Here is a 27777-nt window from a genome sequence, read left to right as displayed (position 1 = left end):
TCTCTGTGGGGGGGTCTCCCGATCACAGGGGTCTCTGTGTGGGGGGTGGGTCTCCCTATCACAGGGGTCCCTGGGGGGGTCTCACTGTCACAGGGGTCTCTGTGGGGGGGGGGGGGGTTCTCCCTATCACAGGGGTCTTTTTTTGGGGGGGTCTCCCTATCACAGGGGTCTCTGTGGGGGGGTTTCCCTATCACAGGGGTCTCTGGGGGGTGTCTCCCTATCACAGGGGTCTCTGTGGTGGGGTCTCCCTATCACAGGGGTCTCTGGGGAGTGACTCCCTATCACAGGGGTCTCTGTTGGGAGGTCTCCCTATCACAGGGGTCTATGTGGGGGGGGGGTCTCCCTATCACAGGGGTCTCTGTGAGGGGGGTCTCACTGTCACAGGTGTCTCTGTGGGAGGGTCTCCCTATCACAGGGGTCTCTGTTGGGGGGTCTCCCTATCACCGGGGTCTCTGTGAGGGTGGTCTCACTGTCACAGGGGTCTCTGTGGGGGGGTCTTCCTATCACAGGGGTCTCTGTGGGGGGGTCTCCCTATCACAGGGGTCTCTGTGGGTGGGGTCTCACTGTCACAGGTGTCTCTGTGGGGGGGGGTCTCTCTATCGCAGGGGTCTCTGTGGGGTGGTCTCTCTATCACGTGGGTTTCTGTGTGGGGGTCCCCATATCACAGGGGACCCTGGGGGTGGGGTCTCCCTATCACAGGCGTGTCTGTGGGGGGGTCTCTCTATCACAGGGTCACTGTGGGGGTTACCCTATCACAGCGGACCCTGGGGGTGGGGTCTCCCTATCACAGAGGTCTCTGTGGGGGCGTCTTGCTATCACAGGGGTCTCTGTGTGGGGGGTCTCCCTGTCACAGGGGTCTCTGTGTGGGGGGTCTCCCTATCACAGGGGTCTCTGTGGGGGGGTCTCCCTATCACAGTGGTCTCTGTCGGGGAGTCACCCTATCACAGGGGTCTCAGTGGGGAGGGGGGTCTCCCTGTCACAGGTTTCTCTTTGTGGAGGGGGGGGGGGTGTCCCTATCACAGGGGTCTCTGTGGCGTTGTCTCCTTGTCACAGGGGTCTCTGTGGGTGGGTCTCCCTATCACTGGTCTCTCTGGGAGGGGCTCCCACTTTCACAGCGGTCTTTGTGGGGGGGGGGTCTCCCTATCACAGGGGTCTCTGTGGGAAGGGGGTCTCCCTATCACAGGGGTCTCTGTGTGTGGGGTCTCCCTATCACAGGGGTCTCTGTGTGGGGGGGGGGGCTCCCTATCACAGGGGTCTCTGTGGGGCGGGGGGGGCTCGCTATCACAGGGGTCTACTGTGGGGGGGGTATCCCTATCACAGGGGTCTCTGTGGGGGCCTCCCTATCACAGGGGTCTCTGTGGGGGGGTGGGCCTCCCTATCACAGGGGTCTCTGTGTGGGGGGGGTCTCCTTATCACAGGGGTCTCTGTGGGGGCAGGGTCTCCCTATCACCGGGTTCTCTGTGGGGGGGGGCTCTCTCTTTCACAGCGTGCTCTGTGAGAGGGGGGGTCTCCCTATCACAGGGTTCTCTGTGTGGGGGAGTCTCCCTATCACACGGGTCTCTGTGGGGGGTCTCCCTATCACAGGGGTCTCTGTTGGGGGGGGTTCTCCCTATCACAGGGGTCTCTGTGGGGGGGGGGGTCTCCCTATCACAGGGGCCTCTGTGGGGTGTCTCCTTATCACAGGGGTCCCTGTGTGGGGGGGTCTCCCTATCACAGGGGTCTCTGTGGGGGAGGGTCTCTCTATCACAATGGTCTCTGTGGGGGGGGGGCCTCTATCGCAGGGGTCTCTGTGTGGGGGTCTCCCTATCACAGGGGACCCTGGGGGTGGGGTCTCCCTATCACAGAGGTCTCTGTTGGGGGTCTCCCTATCACAGGGGTCTCTGTGTGGGGTGGTCTCCCTATCACAGGGGTCTCTGTGTGGGGGGGTCTCCCAATCACAGGGGTCTCTGTGGGGGGGTCTCCCTATCACAGTGGTCTCTGTCGGGGAGTCTCCCTATCACAGGGGTCTCAGTGGGGAGGGGGGTCTCCCTCTCACAGGGTTTTCTTTTGGGGGGGGGGTGTCCCTATCAAAGGGGTCTCTGTGGGGTGGTCTCCTTATCACAGGGGTCTCTGTGGGGAGGGGGTTCTCCCTGTCACAGGGTTCTCTTTGTGGGGGGGGGTCCCTATCACAGGGGTCTCTGTGGGGTGGTCTCCCTATCACTGGTCTCTCTGGGAGCGGCTCCCACTTTCACAGCGGTCTTTGGGGGGGGGGTCTCCCTATCACAGGGGTCTCTGTGGGGGGGTCTCCCTATCACAGGGGTCTCTGTGGGGGGGGGGTCCCCTATCACAGGGGTCTCTGTGGGGCCGGGGGGTCTCCCTATCACAAGGGTCTCTGTGGGGGGGGGGGGTCTCCCTTTCACGGGGGTCTCTGTGGGGGGTCTCCTTATCACAGGGGTCTCTGTGTGGGGGGGTCTCCCTGTCACAGGGGTCTCTGTGGGGGCAGGGTCTCTCTATCATAGGGGTCTCTGTGGGGGGGGGGGGCTCTCTCTTTCACAGCGGTCTCTGTGGGGGGGGTCTCCCTTTCACAGTGGTCTCTGTGGGGGTCTCCCTATCACACGTGTCTCTGTGGGGGGTCTCCCTATCACATGTTCTCTGTGGGGGTGTCTCCCTATCACGGGGGTCTCTGTCGGGGAGTCTCCCTATCACGGGGGTCTCTGTGGGTTGGTCTCGCTATCACAGGGGTCTCTGTGGGGCAGTCTCCTTATCACAGGTGTCTCTGTGGGTTGGTCTCCCTATCACGGGTCTCTCTGGGAGGGCTCCCACTTTCACAGCGGTCTTTGTGGGGGGGTGTATCTCTATCACAGAGGTCTCTGTGGGGGGGTCTCCCTATCACAGGGGTCTCTGTGGGGGGGGTCTCCCTATCACAGGGGTCTCTGTGGGGCGGGGGGTCTCCCTATCACAAGGGTCTCTGTGGGGGGTTCTCCCTATCACGGGGGCCTCTGTGGGGGGTGGGCCTCCCTATCAGAGGGGTCTCTGTGTGGGGGGGTCTCCCTGTCACAGGGGTATCTGTGGGGGCAGGGTCTCCCTATCACAGGGGTCTCTGTGGGAGTGTCTCTCTATCACAGTGGTCTCTGTGGGGGGCGGGGGGTCTCCTTATCACAGGGGTCTCTGTGGGGGGGGACTCCCTTTCACAGGGGTCTCTGTGGGGGTCTCCCTTTCACAGGGGTCTCTGTGGGGGTCTCCCGATCACACGTGTCTCTGTGGGGATCTCCCTATCACAGGGGTCTCTGTGGGGGTGTCTCCCTATCACAGGGTCTCTGTGGGGGTGTCTCCCTATCACAGGGGTCTCTGTGGGGGGGGTCTCCCTATCACAGGTGTCCCTGTGGGGGGTCGCTCTATCACAGGGGTCTCTGTGTGGGGGGTTCTCCCTATCACAGGGGTCTCTGTGGGGGGGTCTCCCTATCACAGGGGTCTCAGTGGGGAGGGGGGTCTCCCTGTCACAGGTGTCCCTGTGGGGGGTCTCCCTATCACAGGGGTCTCTGTGTGGGGGGTTCTCCCTATCACAGGGGTCTCTGTGGGGGGGTCTCCCTATCACAGGGGTCTCAGTGGGGAGGGGGGTCTCCCTTTCACAGGGTTCTCTTTTTGGGGGGGGGGGGTGTCCCTATCACAGGGGTCTCTGTCGGGGAGTCTCCCTATCAAAGGGGTCTCTGTGGGGGGGTCTCCCTATCACAAGGGACTCTGTGGGGGGGTTCTCCCTATCACGGGGGTCTCAGTGGGGGGTGGGCCTCCCGATCAGAGGGGTCTCTGTGTGGGGGGGGCTCTCTCTTTCACAGCGGTCTCTGTGGGGGGGGGTCTCCCTTTCACAGTGGTCTCTATGGGGGTCTCCCTATCACATGTGTCTCTGTGGGGGGGTCTCCCTATCACAGGTTCTCTGTGGGGGTGTCTCCCTATCACAGGGGTCTCTGTCGGGGAGTCTCCCTATCACAGGGGTCTCTGTGGGGAGGGGGGTCTCCCTGTCACAGGGTTCTCTTTGTGGGGGGGTGGGGGTGTCCCTATCACAGGGGTCTCTGTGGTGTGGTCTCCTTATCACAGGGGTCTCTGTGGGTTGGTCTCCCTATCACTGGTCTCTCTGGGAGGGGCTCCCACTTTCACAGCGGTCTTTGTGGGGGGGGTCTCCCTATCACAGGGGTCTCTGTGTGGGGGGGTCTCTCTATCACAGGGGTCTCTGTGGGGGGGGGGTCTCCCTATCACAGGGGTCTCTGTGGGGGGTGGGCCTCCCTATCACAGGGGTCTCTGTGTGGGGGAGGGTCTCCTTATCACAGGGGTCTCTGTGGGGGCAGGGTCTCCCTATCACAGGGGTCTCTGTGTGGGGGGGTCTCCCTATCACAGGGGTCTCTGTGTGGTGGGGTCTCCCTATCACAGGGGTCTCTGTGGGGGGGGTCTCCCTATCACAGTGGTCTCTGTCGGGGAGTCTCCCTATCAAAGGGGTCTCAGTGGGGAGGGGGGTCTCCCTGTCACAGGGTTCTCTTTTAGGGGCGGGGGTGTCCCTATCACAGGGGTCTCTGTCGGGGAGTCTCCCTATCACAGGGGTCTCTGTGGGGGTGTCTCCCTATCACAGGGGTCTCTGTTGGGGGGTCTCCCTATCACAGGGGTCTCTGTGGGGGGTGGGCCTCCCTATCACAGGGGTCTCTGTGTGGGCGGGGGTCTCCTTATCACAGGGGTCTCTGTAGGGGCAGGGTCTCCCTATCACAGGGGTCTCTGTGTGGGGGGGTCTCCTTATCACAGAGGTATCTGTGGGGGCAGGGTCTCCCTATCACAGGGGTCTCTGTGTGGGGGGGTCTCCCTATCACAGGGGTCTCTGTGGGGGGGGTCTCCCTATCACAGTGGTCTCTGTCGGGGAGTCTCCCTATCAAAGGGGTCTCAGTGGGGAGGGGGGTCTCCCTGTCACAGGGTTCTCTTTTTGGGGGGGGGGGGGTGTGCCTATCACAGGGGTCTCTGTCGTGGAGTCTCCCTATCACAAGGGTCTCAGTGGGAGGGGGGTCTCCCTATCACAGGGGTCTCTGTGGGGGGGGGTCTCCCTATCACAGAGGTCTCTGTGGGGCCGGGGGGGTCTCCCTATCACAAGGGTCTCTGTGGGGGGCGGGGGTCTCCCTATCACGGGGGTCTCAGTGGGGGGTGGGCCTCCCTATCAGAGGGGTCTCTGTGTGGGGGGGGTCTCCCTGTCACAGGGGTCTCTGTGGGGGCAGGGTCTCCCTATCACAGGGGTTTCTGTGGGGGGGGGCTCTCTCTTTCACAGCGGTCTCTGTAGGGGGGGTCTCCCTTTCACAGTGGTCTCTATGGGGGTCTCCCTATCACACGTGTCTCTGTGGGGGGGTCTCCCTATCACAGGTTCTCTGTGGGGGTGTCTCCCTATTACAGGGGTCTCTGTCGGGGAGTCTCCCTATCACAGGCGTCTCAGTGGGGAGGGGGGTCTCCCTGTCACAGGGTTCTCTTTGGGGGGGGGGAGGGTGTCCCTATCACAGGGGTCTCTGTGGGGTGGTCTCCTTATCACAGGGGTCTCTGTGGGTTGGTCTCCCTATCACTGGTCTCTCTGGGAGGGGCTCCCACTTTCACAGCGGTCTTTGTGGGGGGGTCTTTCTTTCACTGGGGTCTCTGTGGGGGGGGGTCTCCCTATCACAGGGGTCTCTGTGGGGGGGTCTCCCTATCACAGGGGTCTCTGTGGGGCCGGTGCGTCTCCCTATCACAAGGGTCTCTGTGGGGGGTTCTCCCTATCACGGGGGTCTCTGTGGGGGGTGGGCCTCCCTATCAGAGGGGTCTCTGTGGGGGCAGGGTCTCCCTATCACAGGGGTCTCTGTGTGGGGGGGGGGCTCTCTCTTTCACAGCGGTCTCTGTGGGGTGTGTCTCCCTTTCACAGTGGTCTCTATGGGGGTCTCCCTATCACACGTGTCTCTGTGGGGGTGTCTCCCTATCACAGGGGTCTCTGTGGGGGGTCTACCTATCACAGGGGTCTCCGTGGGGCGGCGGGGGTCTCCCTATCACAGGGGTCTCTGTGGGGGGTGGGCCTCCCTATCACAGGGGTCTCTGTGTGGGGGGGGGGTCTCCCTATCACAGGGGTCTCTGTGGGGGTTGCTCTCTCTTTCACAGCGGTCTCTGTGAGAGGGGGGTCTCCCTATCACAGGGGTCTCTGTGGGGGGTGCTCTCTCTTTCACAGCGTGCTCTGTGAGAGGGGGGTCTCCCTATCACAGGGGTCTCTGTGGGAGGTGGGTCTCCCTATCACATGGGTCTCTGTGTCGGGGGGTCTCCCTATCACAGGGTTCTCTGTGTGGGGGGGGGTCTCCCTATCACACGGGTCTCTGTGGGGGGTCTCCCTATCACAGGGGTCTCTGTGGGGGGGGGGGTCTCCCTATCACATGGGTCTCTGTGTCGGGGGGTCTCCCTATCACAGGGTTCTCTGTGTGGGGGGGGGTCTCCCTATCACACGGGTCTCTGTGGGGGGTCTCCTTATCACAGGGGTCTGTGTGTGGGGGGGTTCTCCTTATCACAGGGGTCTCTGTGGGGGTGTCTCTCTATAACAGGGGTCTGTGCGGGGGGTGTCTCCCTTTCACAGGGGTCTCTGTTGGGGGTCTCCCTTTTACAGGGGTCTCTGTGGGGGTCTCCCTATCACAGGTGTCTCTGTGGGGGGGGGTCTCTCTATCGCAGGGGTCTCTGTGTGGGGGTCTCCCTATCACAGGGGACCCTGGGGGTGGGGTCTCCTTATCACAGAGGTCTCTGTGTGGGGGTCACCCTATCACAGGGGACCCCGTTGGTGGAGTCTCCCTATCACAGAGGTCTCTGTGGGGGGTCTCCCTATCACAGGGGACCCTGGGGGTGGGGTCTCCCTATCACAGAGGTCTCTGTGGGGGGTCTCCCTATCACAGGGGTCTCTGTGTGTGGGGGTCTCCCTATCACAGGGGTCTCTGTGTGGGGGGGTCTCCCTATCACAGGGGTCTCTGTGGGGGGGGTCTCCCTTTCACAGTGGTCTCTGTGGGGGTCTCCCTATCACACGTATCTCTGTGGGGGGGTCTCCCTATCACAGGTTCTCTGTGGGGGTGTCTTGCTATCACAGGGGTCTCTGTCGGGGAGTCTCCCTATCACAGGGGTCTCAGTGGGTAGGGGGGTCTCCCTGTCACAGGGTTCTCTTTGTGGGGGGGGGGTGTCCCTATCACAGGGGTCTCTGTGGGGTAGTCTCCTGATCACAGGGGTCTCTGTGGGTTGGTCTCCCTATCACTGGTATCTCTGGGAGGGGCTCCCACTTTCACAGCGGTCTTTGTGGGGGGGTCTCTCTATCACAGGGGTCTCTGTGTCGGGGGGTCTACCTATCACAGGGGTCTCTGTGGGGGGGTTCTCCCTATCACAGGGGTCTCTGTGGGGGCTTGGTCTCCCTATCACAGGGGTCTCTGTGGGGGGGGGTCTCTCTCTTTCACAGCGGTCTCTGTGGGGCGGGGTCTCCCTATCACAGGGGTCTCTGTGGGAGGGGGGTCTCCCTATCACAGGGGTCTCTGGTTCGGGGGTCTCCCTATCACAGGGGTCTCTGTGGGGGGGGGGTCTCCCTATCACAGGGGTCTCTGTGGGGGCAGGATCTCCCTATCACAGGGGTCTCTGTGGGGTGGTCTCTCTCTTTCACAGCGGTCTCTGTGGGGGGGGTGGTCTCCCTACCACAGGGGTCTCTGTGGGAAGGGGGTCTCCCTATCACAGGTGTCTCTGTGTCGGGGGGTCTCCCTATCACAGGGGTGTCTGTGGGGGGGGGGGGTCTCCCTATCACAGAGGTCTCTGTGGGGGCAGGATCTCCCTATCACAGGGGTCTCTGTGGGGGGGTCTCTCTCTTTCACAGCGGTCTCTGTGTGGGGGGGGTGGTCTCCCTATCACAGGGGTCTCTGTGTGTGGGGGGTCTCCCTATCACAGGGGTCTCTGTGTGGGGAGGGTCTCCCTATCACAGGGGTCTCTGTGGGGGAGTGTCTCTCTATCACAGTGGTCTCTGTGGGGGGGGGCTCCTTATCACAGGGGTCTCTGTGGGGGGTCTCCCTTTCACAGGGGTCTCTGTGAGGGTCTCCCTTTCACAGGGGTCTCTGTGGGGGTCTCCCTATCACACGGGTCTCTGTGGGGGGGGTCTCCATATCACAGGGTCTCTGTGGGGGTGTCTCCCTATCACAGGGGTCTCTGTGGGGGGGTCTCCCTATCACAAGTGTCTCTGTGGGGGGTGTCCCTATCACAGGGGTCTCTGCGGGGGGGGGTCTCCCTATCACAGGGGTCTCTGGGGGGGTGTCCCTATCACAGGGGTCTCTGTGGGGGGGTCTCCCTATCACAGGGGTCTCTGGGGGGTGTCCCTATCACAGGGGTCTCTGCGGGGGGGGGTCTCCCTATCACAGGGTCTCTGGGGGGTGTCTCCCTATCACAGAGGTCTCTGTGGGGGGTCTCCCTATCACAGGGGTCTCTGTGTGGGGGGGGCTCCCTATCACAGGGGTCTCTGTGGGGGGGGTCTCCCTATCACAGGGTCTCTGGGGGGTGTCTCCCTATCACACGGGTCTCTGTGGGGGGTCTCCCTATCACAGGGGTCTCTGTGGGGGGGGTCTCCCTATCACAGGGGTCTCTGTGGGGGGGTCTCCCTATCACAGTGGTCTCTGTGGGGGTCTCCCTATCACAGGGGTCTCTGTGGGGGGGGTCTCCCTATCACAGGGTCTCTGGGGGGGTCCCTATCATACGTGTCTCTGGGGAGGGTCTCCCTATCACAGGGGTCTCTGTGGGGGGTCTCCCTATCACAGGGGTCTCTGTGGGGGGGGCCTCCCTATCACAGGGTCTCTGGGGGGGTCTCCCTATCACACGTGTCTCTGGGGGGGTCTCCCTATCACAGGGTCTCTGTGGGGGGGTGGTCTCCCTATCACAGGGTCTCTGGGGGTTCTCCCTATCATAGGGGTCTCTGGGCGGTGGAGGCGATGTATCTCCCCTGTATTTGTGGGTTGGGGGCGTCACACACAATCCGGTGGACGGGGGCTGCTTTCTGGGGTGTAGGGTGGGGGTTTGGTATGAGGGGAGTGGGGATGGGCTCAGATGTCACGGTAGCACAGTGGTTAGCACTGTTGCTTCACAACTCCAGGGTCGCAAGTTCGATTCCCGGCTTGGGTCACTGTCTGTGCGGAGTCTGCACGTTCTCCCCGTGTCTGCGTGGGTTTCCTCCGGGTGCTCCGGTTTCCTCCCACAAGTCCCGAAAGACGTGCTGTTGGTGAATTGGACATTCTGAATTCTCCCTCTGTGACCCGAACAGGCGCCGGAATGTGGCGACGAGGGGGTTTACACAGCAACTTCATTGCAGTGTTAGTGTAAACCTCCTTGTGACAATAAAGATTATTATTATCCTGACCATGCCCCTCATAATCTTGTAGCCATCGATCAGATCGCCCCTCAGTCTTCTCTACTCCAGCGAAAACAGCCCAAGCCCCAACCTCTCTTCATAACTGAAATGTTCCGTCCCAGGCACCATCCTGGTGAATCTCCTCTGCACCCGCTCCAGTACAGTCACATCCTTCCTATAATGTGGTGCGCAGAATTACACACAGTACTCCAGCTGTGTCCTCACCAATGTTCTGTACAACTCCAACATCACCTCCCTGCTGTTGTAATCTATGTCCCGATTGAGAAAAGCCAGTGTCCCATTTGCCTTTTCCACCCCCCTATTAACCTGCCTTCAGAGACCACCCTCAGCTTCCTGCCTCTCAGCCAATTGTGGGTCCAATGTGTCTCTTTGCCTTGGGTGCCATGGGCCCTGACTGGATCAGTCTGCCACGAGGGACCCTATCAAAAGCCTGGCTAAAGCCCATATCGACCACTCCAAATGCATTCCCCTCATCAACACCCCTGCTCACCGCCTCAAATAATTCAACTGTGTTTGTCAAGAAAGACCTTCCCTTAACAAATCCACACTGACTATCCCTGATTAATCCGTGTCTAAAGTACAGATAGATTCTGCTCCTCAGAATACTTTCCTGATCCCAGCCTTGAATTTCGAAATCATTAACTGTGTGAGTGCCGGGACGTTTGCGAGCTTGGGAGCGCTAGAGGAAAAGTATTAGCTGCCTCTGGGGAATATCTTTAGGTATATGCAGGTGAGGGCGTTCACGAGACAACAGGTGAGGGAATTTCCGCTGCTCCCGACACAGGGGATCCAGGATAGAGTGCTTTCGGGGGGGTGGGTCGGGGAGGGCAAGGTGTCCGAAATATACCGGGAGATGAGAGAAGAGGGGGAGGAGCTGGTAGAAGAACTGAAAGGAAAATGGGAAGAAGAGCTCGGGGAGGAGATTGAGGAGGGTTTGTGGGCTGATGCCCTAAGTAGGGTAAATTCCTCTTCCTCGTGTGCCAGGCTTAGCCTGGTCCAATTTAAGGTGCCACATAGAGCACACATAACGGGAGCGAGGTTGAGCAGGTTCTTCGGAGTGGAGGACAAGTGCGGGAGGTGCGGGGGAAGCCCGGCGAACCACACACATATGTTTTGGTCGTGTCCGGCACTGGAGGGGTATTGGAGGGGAGTGGCGGGAGTGATCTTGAAGGTGGTGAAGGTCCGGGTTAAGCCAAGCTGGGGGTTAGCTATATTTGGGGTAGCGGATGAGCCGGGAGTGCAGGAGGCGAAAGAGGCCGATATTGTGGCCTTTGCGTCCCTAGTAGCCCGGCGGAGGATTTTACTCATGTGGAATGAAGCGAAACCCCCCGGCATGGAGGCCTGGATAAACAATATGGTGGGGTTCATAAAACTGGAGCGGGTGAAGTTTGCGCTGAGAGGATCGGCTCAGGGGTTCACCAGGCGGTGGCAACCGTTCCTCCACTACCTAGCGGAACGTTAGGGGTAAAATAGTTAGCCAGCAGCAGCCCAGGGGGGGGGGGGGGGGGGGGCGAGGGAGGGAGGGAAGGGGGGGGGGGAATTGTTTGTGTTCTAGATGGGGTGAAGATGCGGGGGGAGGGGAACAATATTTCGTGTTATTTTGTTAGTTCACTATTTTATTTAAACAATATTATCTATCAGTTATCATGTTACCGTATTGTTGATTTGTAAGGAGGAAAAATTGTGTTTGAAAACTTTAATAAAATATATATATTTTTTAAAACTGTGTAAGTGCCGGGTCCCGGGATGTGTGAACCGCCCGGGGCAGATATTTCACTGTTTATTCCAGTTCACACACTCAGCATTGACAAGCCTCCCTGCCTGAGTCAGACAGATGTTTGACAGTAAAGAGAGTAAAGGGGACTCGACCCAAAAACACAGGCATTAAATAATTTCCACTGGTACGAACATTACAGGATGCAGTAAACTCTGAACGATACTCACCTTGTCCTGAATGATGACTGCGGCTTTAAGGCAGTCCTCTTGATCACAGAGTTCGATCACCTCGTCTAACGCATCCTGTGCAGCGAGTTGGTTCCAGAAGAGGACAGACACGGTTAAGAAGATTCTCAGCATCTTGGTGTCGGTACAGGTCACTGGTGAATTCACTGAATGACCCTCAGCACCTTCAGCTCGATCTGCAGTTTGAGCAGAGAGCTCAGGGATTTTAATACAGTTTTCAGGGGATGATTTTGAATAAGGTTTAGCTACGGGAACATCAGACGTTGAAGAAACGCCCCAGCTGATTAACTATGGAAATGTTTTTTGGGCCCAGCCTTGAATTTAGAAATAATTTGGAAATCATGATCTCTGTGATGCAGATATTTCACTATTGATTCCAGTTCACACACTCAGCATTGACCCCCCTGCCTGAGTTAGACAGGAAATGTGAACCGCCCGGGGCAGATATTTCACTATTGATTCCAGTTCACACACTCAGCATTGACCCCCCTGCCTGAGTTAGACAGGAAATGTGAACCGCCCGGGGCAGATATTTCACTATTGATTCCAGTTCACACACTCAGCATTGACCCCCCTGCCTGAGTTAGACAGGAAATGTGAACCGCCCGAGGCAGATATTTCACTATTGATTCCAGTTCACACACTCAGCATTGACCCCCCCTGCCTGAGTTAGACAGGAAATGTGAACCGCCCGGGGCAGATATTTCACTATTGATTCCAGTTCACACACTCAGCATCGACCCCCCTGCCTGAGTTAGACAGGTTTCTGGTGGGAAAGGAAGTCGAGGGTTATGGGGACAGGCAGCAAAGTGGAGTTAAGGCCACAGTTTGATCAGACATGATCTAATGGAACGATGGAGCAGGTTGGAGGGGCTGGTTGATCTACTCCAGCTCCAATCTGTTTTTATTCATTCTTGCGATGTGGGTGTTGCTGGGCGGGGCCGGCATCTGTTGCCCGACCCTAATTGCCCTGGAACTGAGTGGTTTGCTAAGAGGAAACCGCATTGCTGTGGGTCTGGAGTCACGTGTAGGCCAGACCGGGTAAGGACGGCAGATTTCCTTCCCTAAAGGACATTAGTGAACCAGATGGGGTTTTACGATGATCGACAATGGTTTCATGGTCATCAACAGACTTTAACTTCCAGATACTTAAATTTAATTCCAATTTCACCATGTTGCTGAGTGGGATTCGATCCGGGGATCCCAGAGCATTCCCCTGGGTCTCTGGATTACCCGTCCAGTGACAATGCCACTGTGCCACCTCCTCCCCATCTCTGAGGGTTTGGTGACACCGCCTGTTACGATGCAGCATCCTCTGTTTTTAACAGTGAGAATCCAATCCCAGCCTTTAGAAAAGCAAAATACAGACACAATGTTCAGCACCATTCGCCACTCCTCAGATAGTGAAGCAGTCCCTGTCCAAATACAGCAAGACCTGGACAATATCCAGGCTCGGGGCTGACAAGAGGCAAGTTACATCCACGCCACACAAGTGCCAGACAATGATCATCTCCTACAAGAGAGGATCTAACCACCGCCCCGTGACATTCAATGTCATTACCATCGCTGAATCCCCACAATCAACATCCTGGGGGTTACCATTGATCAGAAACTGAACTGGACCCAGCCACATTAATACTGTGGCTACCAGGGAAGGTCAAAGGTGAGCAATCCTACAGCGAGTAACTCACCTCTTGACCCCCAAAGCCTGTCCACCATCTACAAGGCACAAGTCAGGAGTGTGATGGAACACTCTCCACGTGCCTGGATGAGCGCAGCTCCAACACTCAAGAAGCTCGACACCGTCCAGGACAAAGCAGCCCGCTTGATTGGCTCCCCTTCCACAAACATTCACTCCCTCCACCACCGACACACAGTGACAGCCGTGTGTGCCATCTACAGGATGCACTGCAGTAACTCACCAAGGTTCCTTAGACAGCACCTTCCACCCCACGATCACTGCCATCTAGAAGGACAAGAGCAGCAGATACCTGGGAACCCCACCACCTGGAGGTTCCCCTCCCAGTCACTCACCACCCTGACTGGGAAATATAATAATAATCTTTATTGTCACAAGCAGGCTTACACTAACACTGCAATGAAGTTACTGTGAAAAGCCCCTAGTCGCCACATTCCGGTACCTGTTCGGGTCACAGAGGGAGAATTCAGAATGTCCAATTCACCTGACAGCACGTCTTTTGGGACTGTGGGAGGAAACCGGAGCACCCGGAGGAAACCCACGCATACACGGGGAGAACGTGCAGACTCCACACAGACAGTGACCCAAGCCGGGAATCGAACCTGGGACCCTGGAGCAGTGAAGCAACAGTGCTAACCACTGTGCTACCTTGCTGCCCATATCGCCGTTCCTTCACTGTCGCTGGGTCAAGATCCTGGAACTCCCTAACAGCACAGTGGGTGTACCTACACCGCAGGGACTGCAGCGGTTCAAGAAGGCAGCTCACCACCACCTTCTGAAGGGCAACTAGGGATGGGTAATAAACGCTGGTCTGACCAGCGGCAGCCACATCCTGCAAATGAATAAATAAAGGTCCTAATTCGACACCTGGAAGGAATTCATGGCGTAAACGTTCAGGGCGACCGTCACCTTGACGGCCACCGGGAGCGGGTTGCCTCCCCCATACCCCCACGGTGCCAGATGCCCCATGGTCTGGCAGATAGGGTTGTTAAGAAGGCGTACGGTGTGTTAGCTTTTATTGGTAGAGGGATTGAGTTTCGGAGCCATGAGGTCATGTTGCAGCTGTACAAAACTCTGGTGCGGCCGCATTTGGAGTATTGCGTACAATTCTGGTCGCCGCATTGTAGGAAGGATGTGGAAGCATTGGAAAGGGTGCAGAGGAGATTTATCAGAATGTTGCCTGGTATGAGGGAAGATCTTATGAGGAAAGGCTGAGGGACTTGAGGCTGTTTTCATTAGAGAGAAGAAGGTTAAGAGGTGACTTAATTGAGGCATACAAGATGATCAGAGGATTGGATAGGGTGGACAGTGAGAGCCTTTTTCCTCGGTGGTGATGTCTAGCACGAGGGGACATAGCTTTAAATTGAGGGGAGATAGATATAAGACAGATGTCCGAGGTAGGTTCTTTACTCAGAGAGTAGTAAGGGCGTGGAATGCCCTGCCTGCAACAGTAGTGGACTCGCCAACACTAAGGACATTTAAATGGTCATTGGATAGACATATGGACGATAAGGGAATAGTGTAGATGGGCTTTAGAGTTGTTTCACAGGTCGGCGCAACATGGAGGGCCGAAAGGCCTGTACTGCGCTGTAATGTTCTATGTTCTATGTTCTATATATGTTGCACTGTCCCCCTGCCCGGCCAGGCAGATGCCCGAGTGACAGGCACTACCCGTGCACAGGGGTCTCCTCCTCCTCGGTCTGTTGGGCGGCCGGCTCTCCATCCTCACCCTTTGCCTCCTGGTTCATTGGGGCAGGTTCTGCTGTTTCAGGGTCCCCCTCGAGCAGCTCCAACTCGGATAGGCACCCTACCACCCCCCCCCCCCCCCCACCTCCCCTCCCCCAGGGCTGTGGAGACCAGGATGAGGGCCACAATTCCTGGTGGGATTCTGAAGTCTCTATTCTGCAGAGTGTGACAGTCAGAGATGTTAGCATGGTGCGTACCCCCAGATGTTAGCATAATGCGTACACCCAGATGTTAGCATGTACGTACCCATCGATGTTAGCATGGTGCATATGCCCAGATGTTAGCATGGTGCATATGCCCAGATGTTAGCATGGTGCGTACCCCCAGATGTTAGCATAGTGCGTACCCCCAGATGTTAGCATGGTGCATACCCCCAGATGTTGGCATGGTACGTACCCCCAGATGTTAGCATGGTGCGTACCCCCAGATGTTAGCATGGTACTGATGCACAATCAATAACTCTCGAGGCGAAGTGGAGTCATCTAATCGGCTTTAATCAGCTAGAACTGTACCCAGCAGCGGTGATACAGAAAGTGAGGGCTGCTGGGACGGCATCGGTTCTTATACCCCGCCTCTCAGGGCGGGGCTATGTACATTATCCAATGGTAGACCCCTCGGTCTAGCCAATGGTCATTCACCTCTCAGGTACTGCAATACCTGGTATTACCACAGGTACGTACCCCCAGATGTTAGCATGTTGCGTACCCCCAGATGTTGGCATTGTGCGTACGCCCAGATGTTAGCATGGTGCATACCCCCAGATGTTGGCATGTTGCGTACGCCCAGATGTTAGCATGGTGCGTACCCCCAGATGTTAGCATGGTGCGTACCCCCAGATGTTGGCATTGTGCGTACCCCCTGATGTTAGCATGGTGCGTACCCCCAGATGTTGGCATTGTGCATACCCCCTGATGTTAGCATGGTACGTAAGCCCAGAAGTTAGCATTGTGCATACCCCCAGATGTTAGCATGTTGCATACACCCAGATGTTAGTATGTTGCGTACGCCCAGATGTTAGCATGGTGCGTACCCCCAGATAGAACATAGAAAAACATAGAAAAATACAGCACAGAACAGGCCCTTCGGCCCACGATGTTGTGCCGAAACTTTGTCCTAGATTAATCACAGATTATCATTGAATTTACAGTGCAGAAGGAGGCCACTCGGCCCCCTGAGTCCGCACCGGCTCTTGGAAAGCGCACCCTACCCATAGTCAACACCTCCACCCAACACTAAGGACAATTGTGGAAACTAAGGGCAATTTATCATGGCCAATCCACCTAACCTGCACATCTTTGGACTGTGGGAGGAAACCGGAGCACCCGGAGGAAACCCACGCACACACGGGGAGGATGTGCAGACTCCACACAGACAGTGACCCAAGCCGGAATCGAACCTGGGACCCTGGAGCTGTGAAGCAATTGTGCTATCCGCAATGCTACCGTACTGCCCTTAAGAACAAATAAATCTGCACTATATCATTTCACCGTAATCCATGTACCTATCCAATAGCTGCTTGAAGGTCCTTAATGTTTCCGACTCAACTACTTCCACAGGCGGTGCATTCCATGCCCCCACTACTCTCTGGGTAAAGAACCTACCTCTGACATCACCCCTATATCTTCCACCATTCACCTTAAATTTATGTCCCCTTGTAATGGTTTGTTCCACCCGGGGAAAAAGTCTCTGTCTACTCTATCTATTCCCCTGATCATCTTATAAACCTCTATCAAGTCGCCCCTCATCCTTCTCCGTTCTAATGAGAAAAGGCCTAGCACCCTCAACCTTTCCTCGTAAGACCTACTCTCCATTCCAGGCAACATCCTGGTAAATCTCCTTTGCACCTTTTCCAAAGCTTCCACAACCTTCCTAAAATGAGGCGACCAGAACTGTACACAGTACTCCAAATGTGGCCTTACCAAAGTTTTGGACAGCTGCATCATCACCTCACGGCTCTTAAATTCAATCCCTCTGTTAATGAACGCTAGCACACCATAGGCCTTCTTTACAGCTCTATCCACTTGAGTGGCAACTTTCAAAGATGTATGAACATTGACCCCAAGATCTCTCTGCTCCTCCACATTGGCAAGAACTCGACTGTTAACCCTGTATTCTGCATTCATATTTGTCCTTCCAAAATTGACAACCTCACACTTTTCAGGGTTAAACTCCATCAGCTACTTCTCAGCCCAGCTCTGCATCCTATCTATGTCTCTTTGCAGCCGACAACAGCCCTCCTCACTATCCACAACTCCACCAATCTTCGTATCATCTGCAAATTTACTGACTCACCCTTCAACTCCCTCATCCAAGTCATTAATGAAAATCACAAACAGCAGAGGACCCAGAACTGATCCCTGCGGTACGCCACTGGTAACTGGGATCCAGGCTGAATATTTGCCATCCACCACCACTCTCTGACTTCTATCGGTTAGCCAGTTCGTTATCCAACTGGCCAAATTTCCCACTATCCCATGCCTCCTTACTTTCTGCAGAAGGCTACCATGGGGAACCTTATCAAATGCCTTACTAAAATCCATGTACACTACATCCACTGCTTTACCTTCATCCACATGCTTGGTCACCTCCTCAAAGAATTCAATAAGACTTGTAAGGCAAGACCTACCCCTCACAAATCCGTGCTGACTATCCCTAATCAAGCAGTGTCTTTCCAGATGCTCAGAAATCCTATCCTTCAGTACCCTTTCCATGACTTTGCCTACCACCGAAGTAAGACTAACTGGCCTGTAATTCCCAGGGTTATCTCTAGTCCCTTTTTTGAACAGGGGCATGACATTTGCAACTCTCCAATCTCCTGGTACCACCCCTGTTGACAGTGAGGCCGAAAAGATCGTTGCCAACGGCTCTGCAATTTCATCTCTTGCTTCCCATAGAATCCTTGGATATATCCTGTCAGGCCCGGGGGACTGGTCTATCCTCAGGTTTTTCAAAATATCCAACACATCTTCCTTCCTAACAAGTATTTCCTCGAGCTTACCAATCTGTTTCACACTGTCCTCTCCAACAATATGGCCCCTCTCATTTGTAAATACAGAAGAAAAGTACTCGTTCAAGACCTCTCCTATCTCTTCAGACTCCATATACAATCTACCCTCGCTCTAGTCATTCTCATATTTCTCACATATGTGTAAAAGGCCTTGGGGTTTTCCTTGATCCTACTCGCCAAAGATTGTTCATGCCCTCTCTTTGCTCACCTAATCCCTTTCTTCAGTTCTCTCCTGGCTATCTTGTATCCCTCCAATGCCCTGTCTGAATCTTGTTTCCTCAGCCTTACATCAGTCTCCTTTTTCCTCTTAACAAGACATTCAACATCTCTTGTCAACCATGGTTCCCTCACTCGACCATCTCTTCCCTGCCTGACAGCGACATACATAGCAAGGACACGTAGTACCTGTTCCTTGAACAAGTTCCACATTTCACTTGTGTCCTTCCCTGACAGCCTATGTTCCCAACTTATACACTTCAATTCTTGTCTGACAACATCGTATTTATCCTTCCCCCAATTGTAAACCTTGCCCTGTTGCACGCACCTATCCCTCTCCATTACTAAAGTGAAAGTCACAGAATTGTGGTCACTATCTCCAAAATGCTCCCACACTAACAAATCTATCACTTGCCCTGGTTCATTACCAAGTACTAAATCAAATATTGCCCCTCCTCTGGTCGGACAATCTACATACTGTGTTAGAAAAGCTTCCTGTACACACTGCACAAACACCACCCCATCCAAACTATTTGATCTGAAGAGTTTCCACTCAATGTTTGGGAAGTTAAAGTCACCCATGACTACGACCCTGTGACTTCTGCACCTTTCCAAAATCTGTTTCCCAATCTGTTCCTCCACATCTCTGCTACTATTGGGGGGCCTATAGAAAACTCCTAACAAGGTGACTGCTCCTTTCCTATTTCTGACTATTTCAGATGTTAGCATTGTGCGTACCCCCTGATGTTAGCATTCCCCACCCCGGTGTCCAATCCCTCCATTCCCCACCAGGGTGTCCAATCCCTCTATACCTCCATTCCCCACCAGGATGTCCAATCCCTCTATACCTCCATTCCCCACCAGGATGTCCAATCCATCTACACCTCCATTCCCCACCCCGGTGTCCAATCCCTCAATACCTCCAATCCCCATCAGGATGTCCAATCCCTCTATACCTCCATTCCCAACCAGGATGTCCAATCCCTCTGTACCTCCATTCCCCACCAGCTTATCCAATCCCTCTGCACCTCCATTCCCCACCAGGATGTCCAATCCCTCGATACCTCCATTCCCCACCAAGATGTCCAATCTCTCTATACCTCCATTCCCCACCAGGATGTCCAATCCCTCAATACCTCCATTCCCCACCAGGATGTCCAATCCCTCTATACCTCCATTCCCCACCAGGATGTCCAATCCCTCTATACCTCCATTCCCCACTCTGATGTCCAATCACTCAATACTACAATTTGCCACCAGGATGTCCAATCCCTCTGTACCTCCATTCCCCATCAGGATGTCCAATCACTCTATACCTCCATTCCCAACCAGGATGTCCAATCCCTCTATACCTCCATTCCCCACCAGGATGTCCAATCCCTCTATACCTCCATTCCCCAGCAGGGTGTCCAATCCCTCTATACCTCCATTCCCCACCAGGATGTCCAATCCCTCTATACCTCCATTCCCCACCAGGATGTCCAATCCATCTCTCCCTCCATTCCCCACCAGGATGTCCAATCCCTCTATACCTCCATTCCCCATCAGGGTGTCCAATTCCTCTATACCTCCATTCCCCACCAGGATGTCCAATCCCTCTATACTTCCATTCCCCACTATGATGTCCAATCCCTCTATACCTCCATTCCCCACCAGGATGTCCAATCCCTCTATACCTCCATTCCCCACCCCGGTGTCCAATCCCTCTATACCTCCATTTCCCACCAGGTTGTCCAATCCTTCTATACCTCCATTCCCCACCAGGATGTCCAATCCCTCTATACCTCAATTCTCGACAAGGATATCCAATCCCTCTGTCCCCCCATTCCCCACCAGGATGTCCAATCCCTTTATGCCTCCATTCCCCACCAGGATGTCCAATCCCTCTATACCTCCATTCCCCACCCCGGTGTCCAATCCCTCAGTACCTCCATTCCCCACCAGGATGTCGAATCCCTCTATACCTCCATTCCCCACCAGCTTATCCAATCCTCTACACCTACATTCCCCACCAGGATGTCCAATCCCTCTATACCTCCATTCCCCACCAGGATGTCCAATCCCTCTATACCTCCATTCCCCACCCCGGTGTCCAATCCCTCAATACCTCCATTCCCCAACCGGATGTCCAATCCCTCTATACCTCCATTCCCCACCAGGATGATCAATCCCTCTATACCTCCATTCACCACCCCGGTGTCCAATCCCTCTATACCTCCATTCCCCACCAGGATGTCCAATCCCTCTATACCTCCATTCCCCACCAGGATGTCCAATCCCTCTATACCTCCATTCCCCACCAGGATGATCAATCCCTCTATACCTCCATTCACCACCCCGGTGTCCAATCCCTCTATACCTCCATTCCCCACCAGGATGTCCAATCCCTCTATACCTCCATTCCCCACCAGGATGTCCAATCCCTCGGTACGTCCATTCCCCACCAGGATGTCCAATTACTCTATACCTCCATCCCCACCAGGGTGTCCAATCCCTCTGTACCTCCATTCCCCACCAGGATGGTCAATCACTCTATACCTCCATTCCCCACCAGGATGTCCAATCCCTCTATACCTCCATTCACGACCAGGATGACCAATCCCTCTATACCTCCATTCCCCACCAGGATGTCCAATCCCTCTATACCTCCATTCCCCACTATGATGTCCAATCACTCAATACCTCAATTTCCCACCAGGATGTCCAATCCCTCTGTACCTCCATTCCCCATCAGGATGTCCAATCCCTCTATACATCCATTCCCCACCAGGATGTCCAATCCCTCTGTACCTCAATTCCCAACCAGGATGTCCAATCCCTCTATACCACCAATCCCCATCAGGATGACCAATCCCTCTCTCCCTCCATTCCCCACCAGGATGTCCAATCCCTTTATACCTCCATTCCCAACCAGGATGTCCAATCCCTCTATACCTCCATTCCCCACCAGGATGTCCAATCCCTCTATACCTCCATTCCCAACCAGGATGTCCAATCCCTCTATACCTCCATTCCCCACCAGGATGTCCAATCCCTCTATACCTCCATTCCCCACCAGGATGTCCAATCCCTCTATACCTCCATTCCCCACCAGGATGTCCAATCCCTCTATACCTCCATTCCCCACAAGGATGACCAATCCCACTCTCCCGCCATTCCCCACCAGGATGTCCAATCCCTCTATACCTCCATTCCCCACCCCGGTGTCCAATCCCTCTATACCTCCATTCCCCACCAGGATGTCCAATCCCTCTATACCTCCATTCCCTACCAGGATGTCCAATCCCTCTATACCTCAATTCCCAAGCAGGATGTCCAATCCCTCTATACCTCCATTCCTCACCAGGATGTCCAATCCCTCTATACCTCCATTTCCCACCAGGATGTCCAATCCCACTCTCCCGCCATTCCCCACCAGGATGTCCAATCCCTCTATACCTCCATTCCCCACCAGGATGTCCAATCCCTCTATACCTCCATTCCCCACCAGGATGTCCAATCCCTCTATACCTCCATTCCCCACCCCGGTGTCCAATCCCTCTATACATCCATTCCACACCAGGATGTCCAATACCTCGATACCTCCATTCCCCACCAGGATGTCCAATCCCTCTCCACCTCCATTCCTCACCAGGATGTCCAATCCCTCTACACCTCCATTCCCCACCAGGATGTCCAATCTCTCTATACCTCCATTCCTCACCAGGATGTCCAATCCCTCTATACCTCCATTCCCCACCAGGATGTCCAATCTCTCTATACCTCCATTCCCCACCAGGATGTCCAATCCCTCTATACCTCCATTCCCCACCAGGATGACCAATCCCTCTATACCTCCATTCACCACCCCGGTGTCCAATCCCTCTATACCTCCATTCCCCACTATGATGACCAATCCCTCTATACCTCCATTCACCACCAGGATGTCCAATCCCTCTATACCTCCATTCCCCACCAGGATGTCCAATCTCTCTATACCTCCATTCCCCACAACAATGTCCAATCCCTCTATACCTCCATTCACCACAACAATGTCCAATCCCTCTATACCTCCATTCCCCACCAGGATGTCCAATCCCTCTATACCTCCATTCCCCACCAGGATGTCCAATCCCTCTCTACATCCATTCCCCACCAGGATGTCCAATCCCTCTATACCTCCGTTCCCCACCAGGATGTCCAATCCCTCTATACCCCCATTCCCCACCAGGATGTCCAATCCCTCTGTACCTCAATTCCCCACGAGGATGTCCAATCCTTCTATAACTCCATTCCCCACCAGGATGTCCAATCCCTCTCTACATCCATTCCCCACCAGGATGTCCAATCCCTCTCTACATCAATTCCCCACCAGGATGTCCAATCCCTCTATACCTCCATTCCCCACCAGGATGTCCAATTCCTCTATACCTCCATTCCCCACCAGGATGTCCAATCCCTCTATACCTCCATTCACGACAACAATGTCCAATCACTCTATACCTCCATTCAGCACCAGGATGACCAATCTCTCTACACCTCCATTCCCCACCAGGATGTCCAATCCCTCTATACCTCCATTCCCCACCAGGATGTCCAATCCCTCTATACCTCCATTCCCCACCAGGATGTCCAATCCCTCTCTACATCCATTCCCCACCAGGATGTCCAATGCCTCTATACCTCCATTCCCCACCAGGATGTCCAATCCCTCTATACCCCCATTCCCAACCAGGATGTCCAATCCCTCTGTACCTCAATTCCCCACGAGGATGTCCAATCCTTCTATAACTCCATTCCCCACCAGGATGTCCAATCCCTCTCTACATCCATTCCCCACCAGGATGTCCAATCCCTCTCTACATCCATTCCCCACCAGGATGTCCAATCCCTCTATACCTCCATTCCCCACCAGGATGTCCAATTCCTCTATACCTCCATTCCCCACCAGGATGTCCAATCCCTCTATACCTCCATTCACCACAACAATGTCCAATCCCTCTATACCTCCATTCAGCACCAGGATGACCAATCTCTCAACACCTCCATTCCCCACCAGGATGTCCAATCCCTCTATACCTCCATTCCCCATCAGGATGTCCAATCCCTCAATACCTCCATTCCCCACCAGCATGTCCAATCCCTCTACACCTCCATTCCCCACCAGGATGTCCAATCCCTCTATACCTCCATTCCCCACTATGATGTCCAATCACTCAATACCACAATTTCCCACCAGGATGTCCAATCCCTCTGTACATCTATTCCCCATCAGGATGTCCAATCACTCTACACCTCCATTCCCAACCAGGATGTCCAATCCCTCTATACATCCATTCCCCACCAGGATGTCCAATCCCTCTATACCTCCATTCCCCACCAGGATGTCCAATCCCTCTCTCCCTCCATTCCCCTCCAGGATGTCCAATCCCTCTATACCTCCATTCACCACAACAATATCCAATCCCTCTATACCTCCATTCAGCACCAGGATGACCAATCTCTCTACACCTCCATTCCCCACCAGGATGTCCAATCCCTATATACCTCCATTCCCCACCAGGATGTCCAATCCCTCTCTCCCTCCATTCCCCACCAGGATGTCCAATCCCTCTATACCTCCATTCCCCACCAGGATGTCCAATCCCTCTATACCTCCATTCCCCACTATGATGTCCAATCACTCAATACCACAATTTCCCACCAGGATGTCCAATCCCTCTGTACCTCTATTCCCCATCAGGATGTCCAATCACTCTACACCTCCATTCCCAACCAGGATGTCCAATCCCTCTATACCTCCATTCCCCACCAGGATGTCCAATCCCTCTATACCTCCATTCCCGACCCCGGCGTCCAATCCCTCTATACATCCATTCCCCACCAGGGTGTCCAATCCCTCTATACCTCAATTCTCCACAAGGATATCCAATCCCTCTGTCCCCCCATTCCCCACCAGGATGTCCAATCCCTCTCTACCCCCATTCCCCACCAGGATGTCCAATCCCTTTATACCTCCATTCCCCACCAGGATGCCCAATCCCTCTATACCTCCATTCCCCACCAGGATGTCCAATCCCTCTCCGTCCATTCCCCACCAGGGTGTCCAATCCCTCTATACCTCCATTCCCCACCAGGATGTCCAATCCCTCTCCCTCCATTCCCCACCAGGGTGTCCAATCCCTCCATACCTCCATTCCCCACCAGCTTATCCAATCCTCTCCACCTCCATTCCCCACCAGGATGTCCAATCCCTCTGTACCTCCATTCCCCACCAGGATGTCCAATCCCTCTATACCTCCATTCCCCACAAGGATGACCAATCCCACTCTCCCGCCATTCCCCACCAGGATGTCCAATCCCTCTATACCTCCATTCCCCACCCCGGTGTCCAATCCCTCTATACCTCCATTCCCCACCAGGATGTCCAATCCCTCTATACCTCCATTCCCCACCAGGATGTCCAATCCCTCTATACCTCAATTCCCAAGCAGGATGTCCAATCCCTCTATACCTCCATTCCCCACCAGGATGTCCAATCCCTCTATACCTCCATTTCCCACCAGGATGTCCAATCCCACTCTCCCGCCATTCCCCACCAGGATGTCCAATCCCTCTATACCTCCATTCCCCACCAGGATGTCCAATCCCTCTATACCTCCATTCCCCACCAGGATGTCCAATCTCTCTATACCTCCATTCCCCACCCCGGTGTCCAATCCCTCTATACATCCATTCCACACCAGGATGTCCAATACCTCGATACCTCCATTCCCCACCAGGATGTCCAATCCCTCTCTACCTCCATTCCTCACCAGGATGTCCAATCCCTCTACACCTCCATTCCCCACCAGGATGTCCAATCTCTCTATACCTCCATTCCTCACCAGGATGTCCAATCCCTCTATACCTCCATTCCCCACCAGGATGTCCAATCTCTCTATACCTCCATTCCCCACCAGGATGTCCAATCCCTCTATACCTCCATTCCCCACCAGGATGACCAATCCCTCTATACCTCCATTCACCACCCCGGTGTCCAATCCCTCTATACCTCCATTCCCCACTATGATGACCAATCCCTCTATACCTCCATTCACCGCCAGGATGTCCAATCCCTCTATACCTCCATTCCCCACCAGGATGTCCAATCTCTCTATACCTCCATTCCCCACAACAATGTCCAATCCCTCTATACCTCCATTCACCACAACAATGTCCAATCCCTCTATACCTCCATTCCCCACCAGGATGTCCAATCCCTCTATAACTCCATTCCCCACCAGGATGTCCAATCCCTCTCTACATCCATTCCCCACCAGGATGTCCAATCCCTCTATACCTCCGTTCCCCACCAGGATGTCCAATCCCTCTATACCCCCATTCCCCACCAGGATGTCCAATCCCTCTGTACCTCAATTCCCCACGAGGATGTCCAATCCTTCTATAACTCCATTCCCCACCAGGATGTCCAGTCCCTCTCTACATCCATTCCCCACCAGGATGTCCAATCCCTCTCTACATCAATTCCCCACCAGGATGTCCAATCCCTCTATACCTCCATTCCCCACCAGGATGTCCAATTCCTCTATACCTCCATTCCCCACCAGGATGTCCAATCCCTCTATACCTCCATTCACCACAACAATGTCCAATCCCTCTATACCTCCATTCAGCACCAGGATGACCAATCTCTCTACACCTCCATTCCCCACCAGGATGTCCAATCCCTCTGTACCTCCATTCCCCACCAGGATGTCCAATCCCTCTATACCTCCATTCCCCACCAGGATGTCCAATCCCTCTCTACATCCATTCCCCACCAGGATGTCCAATGCCTCTATACCTCCATTCCCCACCAGGATGTCCAATCCCTCTATACCCCCATTCCCAACCAGGATGTCCAATCCCTCTGTACCTCAATTCCCCACGAGGATGTCCAATCCTTCTATAACTCCATTCCCCACCAGGATGTCCAATCCCTCTCTACATCCATTCCCCACCAGGATGTCCAATCCCTCTCTACATCCATTCCCCACCAGGATGTCCAATCCCTCTATACCTCCATTCCCCACCAGGATGTCCAATTCCTCTATACCTCCATTCCCCACCAGGATGTCCAATCCCTCTATACCTCCATTCACCACAACAATGTCCAATCCCTCTATACCTCCATTCAGCACCAGGATGACCAATCTCTCAACACCTCCATTCCCCACCAGGATGTCCAATCCCTCTATACCTACATTCCCCATCAGGATGTCCAATCCCTCAATACCTCCATTCCCCACCAGGATGTCCAATCCCTCTACACCTCCATTCCCCACCAGGATGTCCAATCCCTCTATACCTCCATTCCCCACTATGATGTCCAATCACTCAATACCACAATTTCCCACCAGGATGTCCAATCCCTCTGTTCCTCTATTCCCCATCAGGATGTCCAATCACTCTACACCTCCATTCCCAACCAGGATGTCCAATCCCTCTATACCTCCATTCCCCACCAGGATGTCCAATCCCTCTATACCTCCATTCCCGACCCCGGTGTCCAATCCCTCTATACATCCATTCCCCACCAGGGTGTCCAATCCCTCTATACCTCAATTCTCCACAAGGATATCCAATCCCTCTGTCCCCCCATTCCCCACCAGGATGTCCAATCCCTCTCTACCCCCATTTCCCACCAGGATGTCCAATCCCTTTATACCTCCATTCCCCACCAGGATGTCCAATCCCTCTATACCTCCATTCCCCACCAGGATGTCCAATCCCTCTCCGTCCATTCCCCACCAGGGTTTCCAATCCCTCTATACCTCCATTCCCCACCAGGATGTCCAATCCCTCTCCCTCCATTCCCCACCAGGGTGTCCAATCCCTCCATACCTCCATTCCCCACCAGCTTATCCAATCCTCTCCACCTCCATTCCCCACCAGGATGTCCAATCCCTCTGTACCTCCATTCCCCACCAGGATGTCCAATCCCTCTATACCTCCATTCCCCACCAGGATGTCCAATCCTCTATACCCCTATTCCCCACCAGGATGTTCAATCCCTCTATGCCTCCATTCCCCACCCCGTTGTCCAATCCCTCTATACCTCCATTCCCCACCAGGATGTCCAATCCCTCTAAACCTCCGTGCCCCACCAGGATGCCCAATCCCTCTATAACTCCATTCCCCACCAGGATGTCCAATCCCTCTATAGACACTCGCATGTGTCACTGCTGGAAGGGACAGACAGCACAGAGCTGTCCAGATAGACACTGGTGTGTGTCACTGCTGGAAGGGGGAGACAGCACAGAGCTGTCCAGATAGACACTGGTGTGTGTCGCTGCTGGAAGGGGGAGACAGCACAGAGCTGTCCAGATAGACACTGGTGTGTGTCGCTGCTGGAAGGGGGAGACAGCACAGAGCTGTCCAGATAGACACTGGTGTGTGTCACTGCTGGAGGGGACAGACAGCACAGAGCTGTCCAGATAGACACTGGTGTGTGTCGCTGCTGGAATGGGGAGACAGCACAGAGCTGTCCAGATAGACACTGGTGTGTGTCACTGCTGGAAGGGGGACACAGCACAGAGCTGTCCAGATAGACACTGGTGTGTGTCACTGCTGGAAGGGGGAGACAGCACAGAGCTGTCCAGATAGACACTGGTGTGTGTCGCTGCTGGAAGGGGGAGACAGCACAGAGCTGTCCAGATAGACACTGGTGTGTGTCACTGCTGGAAGGGACAGACAGCACAGAGCTGTCCAGATAGACACTGGTGTGTGTCACTGCTGGAA

At 54.8% G+C, this 27777-nt stretch overlaps 1 protein-coding gene across 1 annotated transcript in view; it reads right to left on the bottom strand.

Moving 5' to 3' along the window:
- The window catches only part of LOC140411228 (uncharacterized), a 34590-nt gene extending 23055 nt beyond the window's left edge, over positions 1-11535 (bottom strand). The window contains exon 1 of the mRNA XM_072500335.1: positions 11330-11535. Coding sequence (XP_072356436.1) covers positions 11330-11461 — 132 coding nt within the window. The 5' untranslated portion in view covers positions 11462-11535. The remainder of the gene's footprint in view (positions 1-11329) is intronic.
- Between the last annotated feature and the right edge of the window lie 16242 nt (positions 11536-27777).

Source organism: Scyliorhinus torazame, chromosome 4 (genome assembly GCF_047496885.1).
Source record: "Scyliorhinus torazame isolate Kashiwa2021f chromosome 4, sScyTor2.1, whole genome shotgun sequence".
Classification (NCBI taxonomy): Eukaryota; Metazoa; Chordata; class Chondrichthyes; order Carcharhiniformes; family Scyliorhinidae; genus Scyliorhinus; species Scyliorhinus torazame.
The sequence above is the reverse complement of the archived record's forward strand: the minus strand, read 5'-3'. Positions and strand labels throughout refer to the sequence as shown.